General features: G+C 43.6%; 1 protein-coding gene across 4 annotated transcripts in view; it reads left to right on the forward strand.

Moving 5' to 3' along the window:
* Positions 1-18,270, forward strand: part of LOC135552081 (RNA polymerase II subunit A C-terminal domain phosphatase-like) — a 124,345-nt gene extending 106,075 nt beyond the window's left edge. For 3 of the 4 annotated variants that reach the window (XM_064983470.1, XM_064983472.1, XM_064983471.1), the window contains one exon: positions 17,581-18,270. In XM_064983470.1, coding sequence (XP_064839542.1) covers positions 17,581-17,725 — 145 coding nt within the window. In that variant the 3' untranslated portion in view covers positions 17,726-18,270. The remainder of the gene's footprint in view (positions 1-17,580) is intronic. The other variant, XM_064983473.1, reaches the window with a different exon arrangement.
* Positions 18,271-22,485: the final 4,215 nt, after the last annotated feature.

The following is a 22,485-nucleotide window of genomic DNA, read 5'->3' on the forward strand; positions in this document are numbered from 1 at the left end:
TGTTAATGGAAAATGTCTTTCTGTAGCATTATGGTGTTTTTAATCAGCGTTCTGTACTCTGCATTCTCTGTTTGCACCCGCAATACACCTTAGCAGCAGGAGAGCGCCCCTTTAATCTCTTTAGTGTACTTGAAAAGTTTCCATCTTTCTCCCCTTCCTCTTTTTCTTTTTTTCCCCTTTTTTTCTCTCTCTTGCTCTCACAACCACTCTGTCTCTCTCTCTCTCACAACCACTCTGTCTCTCTCTCTCACAACCACTCTGTCTCTCTCTCTCTCACAACCACTCTGTCTCTCTCTCTCACAACCACTCTGTCTCTCTCTCTCACAACCACTCTGTCTCTCTCTCTCTCACAACCACTCTGTCTCTCTCTCTCACAACCACTCTGTCTCTCTCTCTCTCACAACCACTCTGTCTCTCTCTCTCTCACAACCACTCTGTCTCTCTCTCTCACAACCACTCTGTCTCTCTCTCTCTCACAACCACTCTGTCTCTCTCTCTCACAACCACTCTCTCTCTCTCTCTCACAACCACTCTCTCTCTCTCTCTCTCACAACCACTCTGTCTCTCTCTCTCTCTCACAACCACTCTGTCTCTCTCTCTCTCACAACCACTCTGTCTCTCTCTCTCTCACAACCACTCTGTCTCTCTCTCTCTCACAACCACTCTGTCTCTCTCTCTCTCTCACAACCACTCTGTCTCTCTCTCTCTCACAACCACTCTCTCTCTCTCTCACAACCACTCTCTCTCTCTCTCACAACCACTCTCTCTCTCTCACAACCACTCTGTCTCTCTCTTGCTCTCACAACCACTCTGTCTCTCTCTTGCTCTCACAACCACTCTGTCTCTCTCTCTCTCACAACCACTCTGTCTCTCTCTCTCACAACCACTCTCTCTCTCTCTCACAACCACTCTGTCTCTCTCACAACCACTCTCTCTCTCTCTCACAACCACTCTGTCTCTCTCTCTCTCACAACCACTCTGTCTCTCTCTCTCTCACAACCACTCTGTCTCTCTCTCTCTCACAACCACTCTGTCTCTCTCTCTCTCACAACCACTCTGTCTCTCTCTCTCTCACAACCACTCTGTCTCTCTCTCTCTCACAACCACTCTGTCTCTCTCTCTCTCACAACCACTCTGTCTCTCTCTCTCTCACAACCACTCTGTCTCTCTCTCTCACAACCACTCTGTCTCTCTCTCTCTCACAACCACTCTCTCTCTCTCTCACAACCTCTCTCTCTCTCTCACAACCACTCTCTCTCTCTCACAACCACTCTGTCTCTCTTGCTCTCACAACCACTCTGTCTCTCTCTTGCTCTCACAACCACTCTGTCTCTCTCTTGCTCTCACAACCACTCTGTCTCTCTCTTGCTCTCACAACCACTCTGTCTCTCTCTTGCTCTCACAACCACTCTGTCTCTCTCTCTCTCACAACCACTCTGTCTCTCTCTCTCTCACAACCACTCTGTCTCTCTCTCTCTCACAACCACTCTGTCTCTCTCTCTCTCACAACCACTCTGTCTCTCTCTCTCTCACAACCACTCTCTCTCTCTCTCACAACCACTCTCTCTCTCTCTCACAACCACTCTCTCTCTCTCTCTCTCACAACCTCTCTCTCTCTCTCACAACCACTCTCTCTCTCTCTCTCTCACAACCACTCTCTCTCTCTCTCACAACCACTCTCTCTCTCTCTCTCTCACAACCACTCTCTCTCTCTCTCTCTCACAACCACTCTCTCTCTCTCTCACAACCACTCTCTCTCTCTCTCACAACCACTCTCTCTCTCTCTCACAACCACTCTCTCTCTCTCTCTCTCACAACCACTCTCTCTCTCTCTCTCTCACAACCACTCTCTCTCTCTCTCTCTCACAACCACTCTCTCTCTCTCTCTCTCACAACCACTCTCTCTCTCTCTCTCTCACAACCACTCTCTCTCTCTCTCACAACCTCTCTCTCTCTCACAACCACTCTCTCTCTCTCTCACAACCACTCTCTCTCTCTCTCACAACCACTCTGTCTCTCTCTCTCTCTCTAAACCACTCTGTCTCTCTCTCTCTCTCACAACCACTCTGTCTCTCTCTCTCTCTCTCACAACCACTCTGTCTCTCTCTCTCTCTCTCACAACCACTCTGTCTCTCTCTCTCTCTCACAACCACTCTCTCTCTCTCTCTCTCTCACAACCACTCTGTCTCTCTCTCTCTCTCTCACAACCACTCTGTCTCTCTCTCTCTCTCTCTCTCTCTCTCTCTCTCTTACAACCACTCTGTCTCTCTCTCTCTCTCTCTCTCTCTCACAACCACTCTGTCTCTCTCTCTCTCTCTCTCACAACCACTCTGTCTCTCTCTCTCTCTCTCTCACAACCACTCTGTCTCTCTCTCTCTCTCTCTCACAACCACTCTGTCTCTCTCTCTCTCTCTCTCACAACCACTCTGTCTCTCTCTCTCTCTCTCTCACAACCACTCTGTCTCTCTCTCTCTCTCTCTCACAACCACTCTGTCTCTCTCTCTCACAACCACTCTGTCTCTCTCTCTCTCTCTCACAACCACTCTGTCTCTCTCTCTCACAACCACTCTGTCTCTCTCACAACCACTCTGTCTCTCTCACAACCTCTCTCTCTCCCTCACAACCTCTCTCTCTCGCTCTCACAACCTCTCTCTCTCGCTCTCACAACCACTCGCTCTCGCTCTCACAACCACTCGCTCTCACAACCACTCTGTCTCTCTCCGTCTCTCGCTCGCTCGCTCTGCCTCAAAGCGGTCTGTAACTCTAAGCTGTCAGATATGTTCTCAAGAACAGCTCAGAGCTGCTTCAAGTCTCTGCTGCCGTGTCGGGGCTTCCACCACACTTCCTTCTACTCGCTCTCTGTCGCTCTCCCTCCGTTCTCTCTCACACACACCCCTCTGTCCCATCATCACCACCTCTTCCTCTGTATTGCATAACCTGAATTTGCTTTGAAGAGACTGGCACACCAAGAGAGAAAATAAATAGATATTTTGAGTTATTTAGCCTAGTCATTAGCATTTGGCGCCTACCTCTTCTCCTCGGGTGAACTGCACTTCTCCTCTCCCTTCTTCCATCCCCCTTTCTTCTCTGCTGGTGTCTCCCTAGGACACAGGACTCCCACAGAGCTGTTACTGCTCCCAGGTAGTGGCTGCCCTGTCCTGCTCTTATCTGTGGGTAACGTTTAACTCCAAGATACTGGGTTGGGTACTGCTGCATTTCCTGCAATGCAATGCCTCCCCCCACCTCGCTCTCCCAGACCCCCTGTAGCCTGTGTTATAGTTGTGTGATTTAAAATACTGCTGCAGCATGCCAGATTCTGCGATACCTTTCCCAGCCCAGTTAATCCTGTCATATCCTCAGCCTGTAGGCTGTGTAATTGTTGCCTGGACTGTCTGTGTGACTAAAATACACAGCTCTGAGACAGGATAGAGCGCTTCAGGTCATCTTTATCCTCCAATCCTGTTTTCTCTCATCAGTATGTGCCGTTTACATCAGTTACCATCAGACTAATAACGTTGTGTGGAGCTGGAATGGCCTGGTGTGGCCCACGGCTGTTAGTTCACCATCACTAGGGCAGGTGGCTGGGGAGCATGTTCTATCCATGCCCTGAACATAATCACAGCACACACACACTCACTGCCTCCGCAAACACACACACACACACACTTATTAGTCACAGCGTGCGCACACACACTGCCTCAGAACACACACCGCCTCCCCACAGCACCACAAAGCCTCGTCACAGCTCACAGATAATAGCATTAGGAAGTGATTTGAGATGCGCCTTGTGTAAAAAGAGAAAGCTGTTTGTCTTCTGTTCTGAATCATCCGTGTGTGAAGCCGTCTCTGACTGTGTTCAATTAGATCAACCAGACCGTAATGTTATTGGCACGTGGGACAGACCCAGGTTCACTAGATTACATTTAGATGAATGCCCCAATCTCATTTTTGAAGATGACTTTAGCTTTTGATTACCTTGTTTTTTTTAAGATAGCTTTCTCGGCCTAACAGTGGTAATTTCAAGATGCACACAATGCAGAATGAGTTGTTAATCAATCTGGAAGTTACCATGGTAACAGCCAGTGACTATTTCTACTCAAGTGTTCATTTGACAGTCTGGTCCTGTGGTCTCTAAGTCCAGTACAGAAGCTTTGTATGTCATCAACTCAAGGAAATGTAAGGAACCCATTTTGTGTCCCTATTTCACCCTGCTACTCTTACATTGCATAGTGATTTCTAGGAGTTGTATGGTGTTGTTTCTCTCGCTGTCTCTTCCTTCCCTAGCTGAGTGGTTCGGATGCACATTAGTGGTGCTCTGTCATTGGCTGATCTCAGAGGTTATAATGAGGAAATGCAAATGAAGGTGCTATTTCAGAGGGTTCCATCATCTTCGTGTTCTAACAGAGTCTAGCAGCGCCTGGGAGGAATAATGGGAAAGTCTCCATTTAGAGAGTTAGGTAACCCTGCTGCAGCAGAGCAGGTTGTGGGACTGGACAGACATACACAGCAGAGTGACAAGTAAACAGATCTATCCTCCATCTTTTCTCTCCCTTCTCTTTCTCCCCCGCCCCCTTCTCGCTCTGGAGTTTGCTCTCTGTCTCTCCTTCTCCACTCCTCCCTCCTTTCCCTCCATCTCTCTCACCCACTATCTGAATAGAAACCCAGGGGTCTGTTTTTAATAGAATCATGCTGATTGGTCATCTCCCTAAATTGATAGACTCCACGTAATACAGAGGAAAGAGACATTTGTATGTAGAACTGACATTATTCTCTGTGTTCAACTGAATTGAACTCTGATGGGCTCTGTCCCCTCCCTCTGCCTGGACTGAATCCTCAGAGGAACCAGAGTTAGACTTTAGCCCCTGACCTTTCTGCGCAGACCTTCAGATGAATAGATTCCTGTAGCTTTAACCATAGCCAAGCCACCATTACTCAATACGTAGCAGGTTGTTAGAGAGCGGAATACCACAGTGTTTGGGCTAGTTAAGGAGTACTTTAAGGGCAGAGCCCCGAGCCCCTTGCTAATTTGAGATGCTGATGATGAGAAAAGGATAGGGAGGAAAAGGAGAGGAGGAATTGGGGAAGGGAGAGAAAGATGAACAGTAGGTAGAAAATGCAAAATTGTCTAATGAAACTAATGTTGTTTCCTGATTTTAAAAAAAACCTGTTTAATTGATGGGGAGTTGGTTTGAAAGGGCGAGGTGTTGCTTGAGTGTGTGTGTGTGTTGGATTAATAGCCATGGCGCTTGTGTCTGAGATGGGTGGTAATCATGTGGAGAGGAGAGGAGTAAAGGAACTTCCCCTGCTGCTGATGATATATATAAAGTGGCTTCCGAAAGTATTCAGACCCTTTGACTTTTTCCTCATTTTGTTAGGTTACAGCATTATTCTAAAAATGTTGCTAATTTCTATTTTTTTAAACAATGAAATATCACGTTTACATAAGTATTCAGACCCTTTACTTAGTACTTTGTTGAAGCACCTTTGTCTCGAGTCATCTTGGGTATGACGCTACAAGCTTGGCACACCTGTATTTGGGGAGTTTCTGCCATTCTTCTCTGCAGATCTTCTCAAGCTCTATCAGTTTGGATGGGGAGTGTTGCTGCACAGCTATTTTCAGGTCTCTTCAGAGATGTTCGATCGGGTTCAAGTCTGGGCTCTGGCTGGGCCCACTCAAGAACAATCAGACACTTGTCCCGAAGCCACTCCTGCATTGTCTTGACTGTGTGCTTAGGGTCGTTGTCCTGTTGGAAGGTGAACCTCTGAAAACCTGCTCCAGAGCGATCAAGACTTCATCAAGGATCTCTCTGTTCCGTTCATCTTTCCCTTGATCCTGACTAGTCTCCCAGTCACTGCTGCTGAAAAACGTCCCCAGAGCATGATGCTGCCACCACCATGTTTCACTGTAGAGATGGTGCCAGGTTTCCTCCAGACGTGATGCTTGGCACTCAGGCCAAATAGTTTAATCTTGTTTTTATCAGACCAGAGAATCTTGTTTCTCATGGGCTGCGAGTTTTTTTAGGTGCCATTTGGCAAACTCCAAGCGGGCTGTCGTGACTTTTTACTGAGGAGTGGCTGCCGTCTGGCCAATCTACCATAAAGGCCTGATTGGTGAAGTGCTGCAGAGATGGTTGTCCTTCTGGAAGGTTTTCCCATCTCCACAGAGGAACTTTAGAGCTCTATCAGAGTGACCATTGGGTTCTTGGTCACCTCCCTGACCAAGGCCCTTCTCCCCCGATTGCTCAGTTTGGCCGGGCGGCCAGCTCTAGGAGAGTCTTGGTGGTTCCAAACTTCTTCCATTTAAGAATGATGGAGGCCACTGTGTTCTTGGTGACCTTAAATGTTGCATAAATGTTTTGGTACCCTTCGCCAGATCTGCCCTTGACACAATCCTTTCTCGGAGCTCTACAGACAATTGGCTTGGTTTTTGCTCTGACATGCACTGTCAACTGTGGGACCTTTATATAGACAGGTGAGTGCCTTTACAAATCATGTCCAATTATTTGAATTTACCACAGGTGGACTCCGTTCAATTTGATCATTTTTGAAATATTTCTACAATCTTAAACAGAATGCACCTGAGCACAATTTCAAGTCTCATAGCAAAGGGTCTGAATACTTACGTTAAAAAAAGGTATTTCTGTTATTTTTTTGTAAGAAGAAGAAAAATGTAATTCAAAAAAGCTGTTTTAGCTTTGTCATTATGCGGTAATGTGTGTAGATTGAAGATTTTATTTTATCCATTTTAGATTAAGGCTGTAACTAGTGACGCGCCGATATGACATTTTTGGCCGATACTGATATCCGATATTTTCCTTGCCAAAACAAATGATACCGATATTTTAAATTTTAGAGGGCTTTTAAGCATTCTAGTACAGTTAAATAGTTAACACACACACATGGACGCAGCGGTCTACGGCCCTGCATCTCAGTGCATGAGGCGCCCTGGTTAGAGTCTAAGCTGTATCACATCCGGCTGGGATTGGGAGTCCCATAGGGCGGTGCACAATTGGCCCAGTGTCGTCCGGGTTTGGCTGGGGTAGGCTGTCATTATAAATAAGAATTTGTTCTTAACTTACTTGCCAAGTTAAATTAAGGTTACACACACACACACACACCATACTGACCAGAAAGTTATTTTGTTGGCATTTACATATGTCCCCATTACCAGTATAACATAATCAAAACCTATTTCTTTCACTTACTTTCTGTGCTGTTTCGTTGTTCAGTCTTTTCATTCTCAACCAGGATTTCTATGGAACGCCATTTGGGTCTTTGAATGTCAAAAATAAAACAGTGACTAGTAGACACAGTGACTAGTAGACACAGTGACTAGTAGACACAGTGACTAGTAGACACTATTTGACATGTCAGATTAACTTGTTGACCAATCAGGACCTGAATATGACTGCACGTCACATAATAATTTAACGCGTTCATAAATGTTTTACATAGTGTAATCAATGTGCAATAACTATCACTTGTATTTCATGTCACAGCGATTCATCGATACGTATGCTTTGATGCTGGTAAAGTTGTCTCGCTCACCTACAGTGCTGGTCATAAAAAAAGCTACCTAGCTCATGGATGTGAACAATGTTCTTCCCCAAAAAGAGCAAACCTACAATCTGTTTCAGTAGCTTAAGTTAGATGTCATCATCTAATTGATAATGGTGGTCGGACCCATCTATGTGAAGCTAGCCACAATAAGGATTGGCCACAATAGTGGACTTTGCAGTTAGCCTTCAAAATAAAAGTGTGCCATAATTCTACTCTTTGTATTACTTTGCATCGCTTTCAATGACACACTTTTATTTTGAAGGCAAACCGCAAATTCCGCTATTGTGCCTAATCCTTATTGTGGCTAGCTTCACGACTCATAACCAAGTCCGGTCAAGCCTAACAAGCCAGATGAAGCTAGTTGGCTGCTTATAATGTTAGCTTGGGGCAACAGGGTTAACTAGCTAGCTATTTATTTTTATGAACTGAAGTTAAATTTCAATAGGTGAACAACAAGTGGCAACCTAGCTAATACTTACTCACAAGGATTCTTAAATCATTGCTAAGAATAATGAAAATGACTGCAGTTTCTTCTGGTCATTGTTTTCAGGCTGGTTTTATTGGTGCTAGTTAGGTAGCAAGCTTAAGCTAGCTTAAGCTAGCTACCCCAGATGTTGCGGTCGAACAAATCATGTTTTTTTACCAACGCGGTATTGTTAACACATCGTTCGTGGCCGGTGTTTGCTTGTTTGCAGACTTTTTTGTACCGCTTTGACAGTGCTACTGTATCTTTTTTGATACACAAAGACCCAAACGGAGTTCCATAGTATGTATGTCGTGAAGCTAATAGCAGTGACGCTATTACTGTGTAACTCTGGTAGGGCGACATCTGAAAAATAGCGCACATGGTAGTGTGTACCGGTGCTCGACCAGTCGGCGAAAGCCAACATCACCCACAACAGGGAACGGTTGATTGTCAATTAATTCCATTATCTTGGCTTTAATGGATTTCACCTTTTGAGTTGTCTCGCTGAAATGTTCTTACTCTTTCAAATAACTGATCAACTTGTTGACTGCTCAATACACACAGCAGACATTGTGGGCTAGGTTATGAATGCTGTGTGGCACGTGTAGCGCAAAATTTTACTTGGCGTCATTATGGCATGCACCTTCGTTATATAAACTCAGCAAAAAAAAGAATTGTCCTCTCACTGTGAACTGCATTTATTTTCAGCAAACTTAATGTGTAAATATTTGTATGAACATAAGATTCAACAACTGAGACATAAATTGAACAAGTTCCACAGACATGTGACTAACAGAAATGGAATAATGTGTCTCTGAACAAAGGGGGAGGTCAAAAGTAACAGTCAGTATCTGGTGTGGCCACCAGCTGCATTAAGTACTTCCAGTGCATTTCCTCCTCGTGGACTGCACCAGATTTGCCAGTTCTTGCTGTGAGATGTTACCCCACTCTTCCACCAAGACACCTGCAAGTTCCCAGACATTTCTGGTCGGAATGGCCCTCAACCTCCGATCCAACATGTCCCAGACTTCCTCAATGGGATTGACAACCAGGCTCTTCGCTGGCCATAGCAGAACACAGGAAATCACACACAGAACAAGCAGTATTGGTCGTGGCATTGTCATGCTGGAGGGTCATGTCAGGATGAGCCTGCAGGAAGGGTACCACATGAGGGAGGAGGATGTCTTCCCTGTAAAGCACAGTGTTGAGATTGCCTGCAATGACAAGCTCAGTCCGATGATACTGTGACAGACCGCCCCAGACCATGACGGACCCTCCACCTCCAAATCGATCCCGCTCCAGAGTACAGGCCTCGGTGTAACGCTCATTCCTGCGACGATAAACTCGAGTCTGACCATCACCCCTGGTGAGACAAAGCCGCTTACTCGTCAGTGAAGAGCACTTTGGTGCGTTTGTGCCCATAGGTGACGTTGTTGCCGGTGATGTCTGGTGAGGACCTGCCTTACAACAGGCCTACAAGCCCTCAGTCCAGCCTCTCTCAGCCTATTGTGAACAGTCTGAGCACTGATGGCGGGATTGTGCGTTCCTGATGTAACTCGGGCAGTTGTTGCCATCCTGTACCTGTCCCGCAGGTGTGATGTTCGGATGTACCGATCCTGTGCAGGTGTTGTTACACGTGGTCTGCCACTGTGAGGACGATCAGCTGCTCAACCTGTCTCCCTGTAGCGCTGTCTTAGGCGTCTCACAGTACGGACATTGCAAATTATTGCCCTGGCCACATCTGCAGTCCTTATGCCTCCTTGCAGCATGCCTAAGGCATGTTCATGCAGATGAGCAGGGACCCTGGGCATCTTTCTTTTTGTGTCTTTCAGTCAGTAGAAAGGCATCCTTAGTGTCCTAAGTTTTTATAACTGTAACCTTAAGTGTCTTAACGACCGGTCCACAGGTGCACGTTCATTAATTGTTCATGGTTCACTGAACAAGCATGGGAAACGGTGTTTAAACCTTTTACAATGATGATCTGTGAAGTTATTTGGATTTTTACCAATTATCTTTGAAAGACAGGGTCCTGAAAAATGGACGTTTCTTTTTTATGCTGAGCTTGGGTACCTACTTTTCATCGGTATTGCACATCAGCTTTGAACTGTCGGCCGATACCGATGTTGGCATTTTTAGCTAATATCGTCCGATTCCGATATGTTCATTTGTATCTGTAACATAACAAAATGTGGGAAAAGTCAAGGAGTCAAAAAAAAAAATCTGACGGCACTGTGTATACACACACACACACACACACACACAGACTCCCTTCTGAGTCTGCCTATTAATGTCTGAAGATAGAGCGGTTATACAAACACACACACATTTCGCTGTCAGCAGCCAGCCTTCACTGATGGGATCAGTTTGATTACCCTACTGCTAAATGACAGCCTGCTGAGATGGCCCTGGTTTGATAAGATGACAATAATAAAACCTCATGTAACTGCTGTGACAAAACAACTATAATACTAGACATCATTAAACTCTGTTCACTACATGATCTTACTTTTACCTCCTAATATGTGTTCTATAGTTCCAAACAGTGTGGTGCCAGTAAGTCATTCAGTAGGATGCTAGACAATACTATTCCACACCATTAGGCGACACCGATAGTGATTGAGGTTCAGTTTAGAGAGACGGTAAGGTTTTACACAGCAGGCTACTGTACTGCCATTTTGTGAGCTTCCCCTTCACTAATGTTAGATGACCTGCGCATCAGATTCCTCTACTGTGTTATCAACCTAAATAAATACCATCGGAAAAACTACTGCAACAGGTAGTTTATTTTTTCTTTGTAATAAAAACATCCGAATGTAATACATTTTATAAATTGTATTTGGTAGATTTGATTATTAATAGTAAGCAATAGAATCCAGCAACGGCTTCTTTTCACCAAGCAAGAAGAATATCAACCCGCAAGCGGGCACAGTCAAATAACCGTAAACATAATCACCAACACTTGATAAATAATGCAAAACACAAATGTAAAAGATGAATTGTGTAAAGAAACCTTTGTGGAAATACACTGCTCAAAAAAATAAAGGGAACACTAAAATAACGCATTCTAGATCTGAATGAATGAAATATTCTTATTAAATACTTTTTTCTTTACATAGTTGAATGTGCTGACAACAAAATCACACAATTATCAATGGAAATCAAATTTATCAACCCATGGAGGTCTGTATTTGGAGTCACACTCAAAATTAAAGTGGAAAACCACACTACAGGCTGATCCAACTTTGATGTAATGTCCTTAAAACAAGTCAAAATGAGGCTCAGTAGTGTGTGTGGCCTCCACGTGCCTGTATGACCTCCCTACAACGCCTGGGCATGCTCCTGATGAGGTGGAGGATGGTCTCCTGAGGGTTCTCCTCCCAGACCTGGAATAAAGCATCCGCCAACTCCTGGACAGTCTGTGGTGCAGTGTGGCGTTGGTGGATGGAGCGAGACATGATGTCCCAGATGTGCTCAATTGGATTCAGGTCTGGGGAACGGGCGGGCCAGTCCATAGCATCAATGTCTTCCTCTTGCAGGAACTGCTGACACACTCCAGCCACATGAGGTCTTGCATTGTCTTGCATCAGGAGGAACCCAGGGCCAACCGCACCAAGCATATGGTCTCACAAGGGGTCTGAGGATCTCATCTCGGTACTTAATGGCAGTCAGGCTACCTCTGGCGAGCACATTTCCCCAAAGAAATGCCACCCCACTCCATGACTGACCCACTGCCAAACCGGTCATGCTGGAGGATGTTGCAGGCAGCAGAACGTTCTCCACGGCGTCTCCAGACTGTCACGTCTATCACATGTGCTCAGTGTGAACCTGCTTTCATCTGTCAAGAGCACAGGGCGCCAGTGGCGAATTTGCCAATCTTGGTGTTCTCTGGCAAATGCCAAACGTCCTGCACGGTGTTGGGCTGTAAGCACAACCCTCACCTCGGGCCCTCATACCACCCTCATGGAATCTGTTTCTGACCGTTTGAGCAGACACATGCACATTTGTGGCCTGCTGGAGGTCATTTTGCAGGGCTCTGGCAGTGCTCCTCCTTGCACAAAGGCGGAGGTAGCGGTCCTGCTGCTGGGTTGTTGCCCTCCTACGGCCTCCTCCACATCTCCTGATGTACTGGCCTGTCTCCTGGTAGCGCCTCCATGCTCTGGACACTACGCTGACAGACACAGCAAACCTTCTTGCCACAGCTCGCATTGATGTGCCATCCTGGATGAGCTGCACTACCTGAGCCACTTGTGTGGGTTGTATACTCTGTCTCATGCTACCACTAGAGTGAAAGCACCGCCAGCATTCAAAAGTGACCAAAACATCAGCCAGGAAGCATAGGAACTGAGAAGTGGTCTGTGGTTAACACCTGCAGAACCACTCCTTTATTGGGGGTGTCTTGCTAATTGCCTATAATTTCCACCTGTTGTCTATTCCATTTGTACAACAGCATGTGAAATTTATTGTTGCTTCCTAAGTGGACAGTTTGTTGTTTAAGTGTTCCCTTTATTTTTTTGAGCAGTGTATATCCTTGAAATTATATAGAAAGAAGAGTCAATTATAGATGGACAATAGTTGTTTTTATATGCATGTACAGTAGCTTATTTGTATTGCCTAATCTACAGGCCTAAAATATGTTTTTGTTTTTCTTGCAATGAAAACATCACCATCTAATACGTTTATAGATTTGATTAGTTTTAGGGTAGTTGGGACGTAACCCTGGTATAAGGTATCTATGGTAATCGGGGTGGTGTTTTTTGAAGTAAATGCCTGCAGTCATCTTCTGCAATACGTTAGGAGATAAAGTAAATTGCATTCTTGATTTCACCTGTCGTATAATTTTTCATTATGAGTCATTCCGTTAGCCCCCAGTCACTTTTACATGGTGTTGGTTTACAAACACACAATGACGAGTCCGGAGCTATTTGAGTTACTCAAATAATCTAATTTCAGTATGGAATTCACAACTAATTGTTTGCCACCTATATATAACTATTAAGTTAACTTTCTGAAATGTGCTAAATGCTCTGCAGTTTTACATTTTGTTTTGCTAATTTAGTAGTTAGCTATCTAGCTAGGTGGTTAGCTTCTTCCAAAATCAAGCATTCGCTTGGTAACAGCAGAGAATCCATTCCTGGATCAAGAGCCTTGCTGGCTAATATTTGTTTTGTGCTTACCGCAAACTGTGAATAGTATTTTTGAGTTACTTGTATAATTTAGGTCAGACAATGTATAAAATATTTGATGTGCTCGTTATCATTTAGTTATCATTCTCTATGGGATTTTACATGCATTTGTTAGCATTGCTAACCTTCGTAATACAGACTGTCAGTGGGGTTGGAAAACTGTGGCCGTTGTTTTCAGTGCCGGTATTACAGAATATCCCAGTATGGCACAAGGTCTGTATGAAGGTATGACAATCTGGATACCGCCCAAGCCTAGCCAGTACTGTTATTCCAATGTGCAGAGGTACTGGAGGGATTGAGGAAGGAATGTACATGTAAACAAGCGTAAAAGTGTATTTTAGCTGGATAAATACACATTTAAATGTGTTCCTTCTGACCACAAGTCGGAGACCACTATGATGATGCACCAAATGCGTTCGATTGATCCTTTTTGTCTTCTTCTAATGCCTCTGAATGAGAGAGTACTCCTAAAGTAATCAGATTACATTACTGAGTTTGGGTAATCCAAAAGTTACCTGTCCACAACTGTAATAAGTATGGTAACTAGTAACATATTACATTTAGAAAGTAACTTGCCCAACCATGAGTAAGTAATACAGTCCAGTAACAGCTTCTTTTGATGAATTATAAAGAAAATAGTAATATCAACCCGGAAGACGTGTGGTCAAATTATTTGCCGTAAACATGAGCATCACCACTTGTTGTGCTTATGGTGAACCACAAAATCAAACGGCAGTGGGCATTGGGTGGGGGTTAGTGGGACAAACTGACAGAAGACCACTAATGAGAGAGCCACCTTCTCTCTCTGTGGAGGTCTGTGTGGTGTAATCCTACTATACACGTTCCCCTACCTGCCTCATTAGCATCATGCTAACAAGCCCTCTGCTGAAGAGGTGTCACTGGGTGGAGAGGGGAGATGCCACAGTGCGAGGGGTGTACGAGGGGAGAGGGGGAATGTTTAACCCTTCACCCCCCTGGAGGGATCTCTGTGGGCAGAGAGAGGAGAGTCCCTCGTTCTTGAATACACATGGTATCCTCTCACTCTGTTTGGTTTCACCCCACTCGCTCTGGCTTTGTTGGCATGGAAACATACGTTTACATTGCCAAAGCAAGTGAAATAGAAAATAAACAAAAGTACAAAAGGAAAAACAAATAAACAAATATTGGTCGTATTTACAGTGGTGTTTTGTTCTTCACTGGTTGCCCTTGTGGCAACAGGTCACACAGCTTGCTGCTGTGAATTCACACTGATATTTCACACAATAGATATGGGAGTTTATCAGAATTGGATTTGTTTTCAAATTCTTTGGGTTTGTGTAATCTGAGAGAAATATGTCTCTAGTATGGTAATACATTTGGCAGGAGGTTAGGAAGTGCATCTCAGTTTCCACTTCATTTTGTGTGCAGTGTGCACATAGCCGGTCTTCTCTTGAGAGCCAGGTCTTCCTACGGCGGCCTTTCTCAATAGCAAGGCCATGCTCACTCTGTACATAGTCAAAGCTTTCCTTAATTTCGTGTAGGTCACAGTGGTCAGGTATTCTGCCACTGTGTGTACTCTCTGTTTAGGGCCAAATAGCATTCCAGTTTTTTTGTTAAAATTCCAATGTGTCAAGTTATTATCTTTGGGGCTCTGTGGGGTCTGATTGTATTTGTGAAAAGAGCCCCAGAACCAGCTTGCTTATGGGACACTTATTGAGGTTAATCTCTCTGTAGGTGATGGCTTTGTTATGGAAGGTTTGGGAATCGCTTCCTTAAGGGACGGTTGAGCTAAAATAGGCTAATGCGATTAGCATTAGGTTGTAAGTAACAAGAGCATTTCCCTGGACATAGACATATCTGATATTGGCAGAAAGCTTAAATTATTAAATTATTATCTAGCTGCACTGTCCAATTTACAGCAGCTATTACAGTGAAAGAATACCATGCTATTGTTTGAGGAAAGTGCACAATTTTGAAAAGTTATTAATATACAAATTAGGCACATTTGGGCAGTCTTGAAACAATATTTTGAACAGAAATGCAGTGGTTTGTTGGATCAGTCTAAAACGTTGCACCCGCACTGCTGCCATCTAGTGGCCAAAATCTAATTGCACCTGGGTTGGAGTAATACATTATGGCCTTTCTCTTGCATTTCAAAGATGATGGTACAAAAAAAAATACAAAATAATGGTTGTTTTTTTTCTTTATTATCTTTTACCAGACCTATTGTGTTATATTCACCTACATTCCTTTCCACAAACTTCAATGTGTTTCCTTTCAAATGGTACCAAGAATATGCATATCCTTGCTTTAGGGCCTGAGCTACAGGCCGTTAGATTTGGGTATGTCATTTTAGGCAAAAATTGGGGGAAAGACTTTAGATTTTGATAATTAGCGGGTATCGGGCTAATTCTGCTCTGCATGCATTATTTGGTGTTTTACGTAGCACACGGAGGAAGTTATTTTTTTATTTACCCCTTTTCTCCCCAATTTCGTGGTATCCAATTGTCCCATCGCTGCAACTCTCGTACGGACTCGGGAGAGGCGAAGGTCGAGAGCCATACGTCCTCCGAAACACAGCCCAGCCAAGCCATATTGCTTCTTGACACAACGCCCGCTTCATCCGGAAGCCAACCTCGCCAATGTGTCAGAGGAAACACCATACACGTGGCGACCGTGTACGCACTACCCTCTGTAGTGCCTTTAGGCCAGAGACTGAACAGTTGCCATACCAGGCAGTGATGCAACCAGTCAGGATGCTCTCGATGATGCAGCTGTCGAACCTTTTGAGGATCTGAGGACCCATGCCAAAACTTTTCAGACTCCTGAGGGGGAATAGGTTTTGTCGTGCCCTATTCACGACAGTCTTGGTGTGCTTGGACCATGTTAGTTTGTTGATGTGGACACCTAGGAACTTGAAGCTCTCAACCTGCTCCACTACAACCCCGTCGATGAGAATGGGGGTGTGCTCGGCCCTCCTTTTCCTGTATATTAAATTTACATAAGTATTCAGACCCTTTTGTTGAAGCACCTTTGGCAGTGATTACAGCCTTGAGTGGTCTTTGGTATGACGCTACAAGCTTGGCACACCTGTATTTGGGGAGTTTCTCCCATTTTTCTCTGCAGATCCTCTCAAGCTCTGTCAGGTTGGATGGGGAGCGTTGCTGCACAGTTCAAGTCCGGACTCTAGCTGAGCCATTCAAGGACATTCAGCGACTTGTCCCGAAGCCACTCCTGCGTTGTCTTAGCTGTGTGCTTAGGGTCGTTGTCTTGTTGGAAGATGATTCTATTGGGGGGGGGGGGGGGGTTTAGGTAGCACACATGAAGACATTTTTCTCTGAGATAATTTCCTTCTTAATTTCGAGCCAAATGTACCTGTTCTGACTCATTTAATAGAGTTTGTTAGTTCTGCTCTATACCAAATTAGCATACCCCCTGAGTCCCTTCCCTGTTTCACACCTGGTAGTTTGGTGGATGGGACTACCAGCTCTCTGTAACCTAGAGGGCAACCAGTGTGTCCGTCTCCTCTATACCATATTTCTTGTAGGATGACAATGTCTGTATTTCCAATTTCTTTGAAGTCTGGGTTCCTGCTTTTTAGGCCAAAGGCAGATCACCTCAGCCCTTGTATATTCCAGGATGAGATGGTGAAAGCTTTGTGTTCCATAGTGTCGAGTGTTCTTTCTCTCTTTCTGTATCACACACAGAGTGCTCTGAATGTGTGATTTCTATTACGCTCTTTTTTTTCTCCTCTTCTTTTTCTTCTCTCCTTTCTCTGTCCGTCATCACCACGGCACAGTTTGGTTCTTTTAACATAACCGAGGCTTCACATCTCCTAGCAGTTGTCTTTTTTTCTTTCTTAGCCAATTGTGAATGGCGTCGGCTGGGTGGAGAATGGAACTACGGTAGCAGTAACTAGACCGCTCCAGTAGAATAAAACTAGATACAGAGTAGAGTAGAGTCCTACTGTCTCATTACATCAGACACGTTACTGTTAGAGCAGTCTTATGTGGATCGAGGCAAATTATTAATATAGCGATGAATCCTTTTCATGTTGGAAAGGGAGCTATGCGATTTGGTACATCAGTAACTCCCTGTTCTGTCTGAATATTGTTGAGATAAGATCTTGCATGCAATAGTTACCAAAGGACATCACATGGCTGCAATACTGTTCAGTCCTAGTCTGTTTGTTTCCTCAACATTGTTGCCTTTGTGTTTTGCTGTATTGCTCATTCTGCTAATGGCTAAATGACATGCCTTCAGTATGATCTATACACATGACATAACATCATGCATATTAGTAGAAAATTCCATTCGTAACAATTGCAATATGTGAGTGTAAAGACAAAATGTTTTACTCATCAATCAACCAATCTCTCCCTCTTTCTCCAGGGGACAGAAGCGCAAGCTTGAGGAGGAAGAGGGGGAGTCGGCGGACGAGTCCACCAAGGATTCTAACGAGGAAGAGGAAGGAAGCAGCTCAGAGGCTGATGAGATGGCCGCTGCCCTGGATGCGGAGCTTAACGACTTCATGTGACAGCGATGAATTTGATTGGACAAATGAACTGGATGTTTGATTGGACGTTTGTGAACAATGACTCACAGAACCCCCCCCCCGAGTTATCCCAGCAGCTTTTCAGCTACGTGGTACCTGAGAATCATTCTGTCTCTGCGCTGTGTGCGTGCTTGTGTTTTATCGAGGTGAATGTGTTGTACAGAATGAAGAGGTAGGTTAGTACGGTAGGAAAACATTGGTGTGTAAATATAGTTGTAGATCATTTTTAGGGTTAATATAGAAACTTTCGACAAACACATTTGTGGTGTTGTTTTATTGTGAGATAAAAAATAGGAGGTTTTACTTGAGTTTGTTTTTCTATTAAGACTTTTTTATATAAATTCAACAAATTATTAACTTTATTCATTGGTCATATGATGCCAAAGAGTTTGAACTAGGCCAATCAGAGCCTGCAGCTAAACATTTTACTCTTGACGTCACATTCTGTGATCCTATTTCCTGTTGTTTTTTTTTTAGGGGTTGATCATTAAAACGTTGTTACCGGCAGAAAGACTAAGATGCCTGAATGTGTCCCATTGGCTCTTTTCCTCTTCTTCTCTACCTTGGTGTTGGTACCAGAGCCATATATAGAGGTCGATATATATGTATGACTCTGGTTGGTACCTTTTTATAAAGTCAACTGAGCTATCTGAGACAAACACCCAGGATGCACTGCAATATCAACATCATCCTCATCTTCATCATACCACTGTTAGTTATCAGCAGTCTATCTTTTGACTGACCTGGCTGAAAGCTCCAAGCAGGAAGTATATGAGTTGCACTGCGGCAGTCCTCCTGGCTCCACCAATAAGATTTGCCGGTCCTCCTGGCTCTGCCAATCAGCGGTGCCGGTCCACCTGGCTCCAACAATGGCCTTGATCAACATTTCCAACACCAACTAATGTGTTTTACTTTGAAAGATTAGCTGGTCTCGACCATAGATGACTAGTGCCCAAAAGCCCATTTTAACATGGACAGCGTCATTTACGACTTTCACCATTTTGAACTAGTCCACTAGATGGGACTTCCTATGGGTTAAGGAATGATCACATAATTCCATCCAGGTCATCAGGAGGGATCAGCCAATGAATTATACTCGTAAGAAGAGCGATAATGATCCATAACTCAGGTGGCAATAAATCGGCAACCTTTGCTTTATATCTGTTCAAACAACAGACTCCAGGTGGCAGTATGCACCCTTTCAGTTAGTTTGCCAACTTATAGAAATGGTAGAAGAAGAAAATGGACTACTTGAAAATGGGCTCAATGGCACTGCATGTTTTCTGAGACACAATAATGGGACAGATACAATGATGCCATGTCTATGGTCAAGACCCAATTACCTGTCAAAAAGTTATATGGTCAGGACCCACCAACCAGGTCACTGCCACCACCTCCCCTCACTGGAGCCTGTGATGGTGGATGCGTTTTGTTGTTTTGCTTTACAGCTACTTCTATCAGGTGATTTATGTTTTAGTCAGTTGCAGAGTCAATGATTTGCTAACGGCTACATTTCAGCCAGGTTCTAGAGTTCATCAAGTGCCGTAGTGTCCGCTGCTCTTAGTAGGGACATCAAACGTTCAGGCTGCTGCACAGACGCTACGGAGGCTCTAGTCTAGGGCGCCTGGTTAAATTGTGTTTGAGAGCATTTTTTAACTCTCTAAATTGTTAGATGCGCAAGAAATAGATGCAATAGTTTGTGAGTAGGAAACATAACACTGAGTATATAAAACATTAAGGGCAGCTGCTCTTTCCTTAACATGGCGAAAGCTATGATCCCTTATTGATGTCACTTGATAAATCCAATCAATCAGTGTAGATGAAGGGGAGGAGACCGGTTAAAGAATGATTTTTAATCCTTGAGATATGGATTGTGTATGTGTGCCATTCAGAGGGTGAATGGGCAAGACAAAATATTTTAAGTGCCTTTGAACGGGGTATGGTAGTAGGTGCCAGGCGCACCAGTTTGATTGTGTCAAGAACTGCAACGCTGCCAGGTTTTTCATGCTCAACAGTTTCCTGTGTGTATCAAGAATGGTCCACCACCCAAGGGGTGGGAAGCATTGAAGTCAACCTGGTCCAGCATCCCTGTGGAACGCTTTCAACACCTTGTTGTAGAGTCCATGTCCTGACGAACTGAGGCTGTTCTGAGGGCAAAATGGGGGGGTGCCTCAATATAAGGAAAGAGTTCCTAATGTTTGGTATACTCAGTGTATAGATCATCTTAAATTGACATGTTGAATTATTTTGCCATATTAAATCATTTTATTTTCCTCTAATTTCCCTAATGTGGACACTTTCTGTTACTAACTTACACAAGCTTGCATTTACACCCCATAAAATCTCTGTAAAAGTCGCTGGCCACACACCAATATATGGATTTGACAGTCCGACTATCACCTACCTACATACCAGCCAACCGTTGTCACTGTCGATATCCTATATGCCGCATCGTGATTCGTTGAAGTTGACGAACAGAAAAAGTGGTTTGTTCCCTTTTCCATGTTGGCAGCATCCTGAAATGAACATCCGATATTCTACAAGTCTTCATCTAACCAACCATGTACAGTGCCTTCAGAAAGTATTCACACCCCTTTTTCTAAATGGCATTGGTCTAGGCACACTGTACCCCATAATGTCAAAGTGGAATTATGTTTTACAAATTTCAGTAAAAAGGAAATGTCTTCAGTCAATAAGCATTCAAACCCTTTGTTATGGCAAGCCTAAATAAGTTCAAGAGTAAAAATGTGCTCAACAAGTCGCATAATAATTTGCATGGACTCTGTGTTCACTAAGTGTTTACCACGATTCTTGAATGACTACCTCATCTCTGTGCCCCACACATACAATTATCTGTAATGTCACTCAGTCGAGCTGTGAATTTCATACACAGATTCAACCAAAGACCAGGGAGGTTTTCCAATGCCTCACAAAGAAGGGCACCTATTGGTAGATGGGTAAAATAAAAAAAGCATGGTGAAGTTATTAATTCCACTTTGGATTGTGTATCAATACACCCAGTCACTATAAAGATACAGATGTCCTTCCTAACTCAGTTGCCGGGGAGGAAGGAAACCACTCAGGGATTTCACCATGAGGCCAATGGTGACTTTAAAACAGTTACAGAGTTTAATGGCTGTGATGGGAGAGAACTGAGGATGGATCAACAACATTGTAGTTACTCCACAATACTAACTTAAATGACAAGAGTGAAAAGAAGGAAGCCTGTACAGAAAATACATATTCCAAAACATGCATCTTGTTTGCAACAAGGCACTAAAGTAATACTGCAGTAAATGTGCCAAAGCGATTTACTTTTAGTCCTGAATACAAAATGTTAAGTTTGGGTCAAATCCAATACAACACATTACTGAGTACCACTCTCCATATTTTCATACACAGTGGTGGCTGCAGCATGTTATGGGTATGCTTGTAATTGTTAAGGACTGGGGAGTTTGCTTAGCACCATTCTGTTTTTTTATGCTGACAGAGGCAAAATCCTAGAGGAAAACCAAGTTCAGTCTGCTTTCCACCAGATTCTGGGAGATGCATTCACCTTTTCAGAGGACAATAACCTAAAACACAAGGCCAAATCTACACTGGAGTGGCTTACCAATTTACAGTTTTGACTTAAATCTACTTGAAAATCTATGGCAAGACTTGAAAATGGTTGTCTAGCAGTGATTATCATCCAGTTCGACAGAGCTTGAAGAATTTACAATAAATATTAATGGGCAAATGTTGCATAATCCAGGTGTGGAAAGCTCTTCGACTTACCCAGAACGACTCACAGCTGTAATCACCGGCAATGGTGTTTCTACAAAGTATTGACTGTCAATACTTACGTAAATTAGATGTATGTATTTCATTTTCAATAGATTTGCTTCAATTTCTAAAAACATGTTTTCACTGTCATTATGGGGTATTGTGTATAGCTGGGTAAGATTAATATATATATATATATATATATATATATGTAATCCATTTTGAATTCAGGCTGTAACACAACAAAATGTGGAATAAGTCAAGGGGTATGAATGATTTCTGAAGGCTCTGTATAGATTATTCCAATTTTCCGCGTGTTCTTTGAGTAGTGCTTGCTTAAACAGCGCTATAGCATGAACCCCCTGTCCTATTGATTTCAGAGTGATGTGGAAGTGATTCACAAAAAGTGTGTTGCGTTACACCCACTTGAATCAAAATGCAACACTTCAAAATGGAGCGAGCTGTCTTCTGCAAGTTCTCCTCTAACCAGTGATGTCCACATTATAGCCATATTCAGTGTGGCTTCTGATCTGTTGGTTTTAACAGGATGTGCAACCTCATCTCACCTCTCTCGTGCAGTTGTGATCTCCAGGTTGTCCTCTAACCAGTGATGTAAAAATATCTCCATACCCCCACAGATCTATGAGCGATTTATTGCTACAGTACTTGTCAAAAAATACAAGTCATATGATTACTATTGTTGTAGATGGTTAGGTTTTCAAAATCACAAACTGCATATTGGTTATTGATTTTGACTCTTTAATAGTGTTTTGACTTTGGGCTATATCAAAATGGCTTGTCAACAGAAAGCAGCGACAGCATGATTTTCAATTGAACTTTCAACATTAATTTCCAATGGCATTGTACTTAATCAGGTAAAACTGCTGATTGAGTCCAATAATGTGCTGGGATTGATTTATTTTAATGAGACCGTGCATTCGGAAACTAATCAGACCCTTTACTCAGTACTTTGTTGA

This window comes from Oncorhynchus masou, chromosome 13 (assembly GCF_036934945.1).
Source record: "Oncorhynchus masou masou isolate Uvic2021 chromosome 13, UVic_Omas_1.1, whole genome shotgun sequence".
NCBI classification, from domain to species: Eukaryota; Metazoa; Chordata; class Actinopteri; order Salmoniformes; family Salmonidae; genus Oncorhynchus; species Oncorhynchus masou.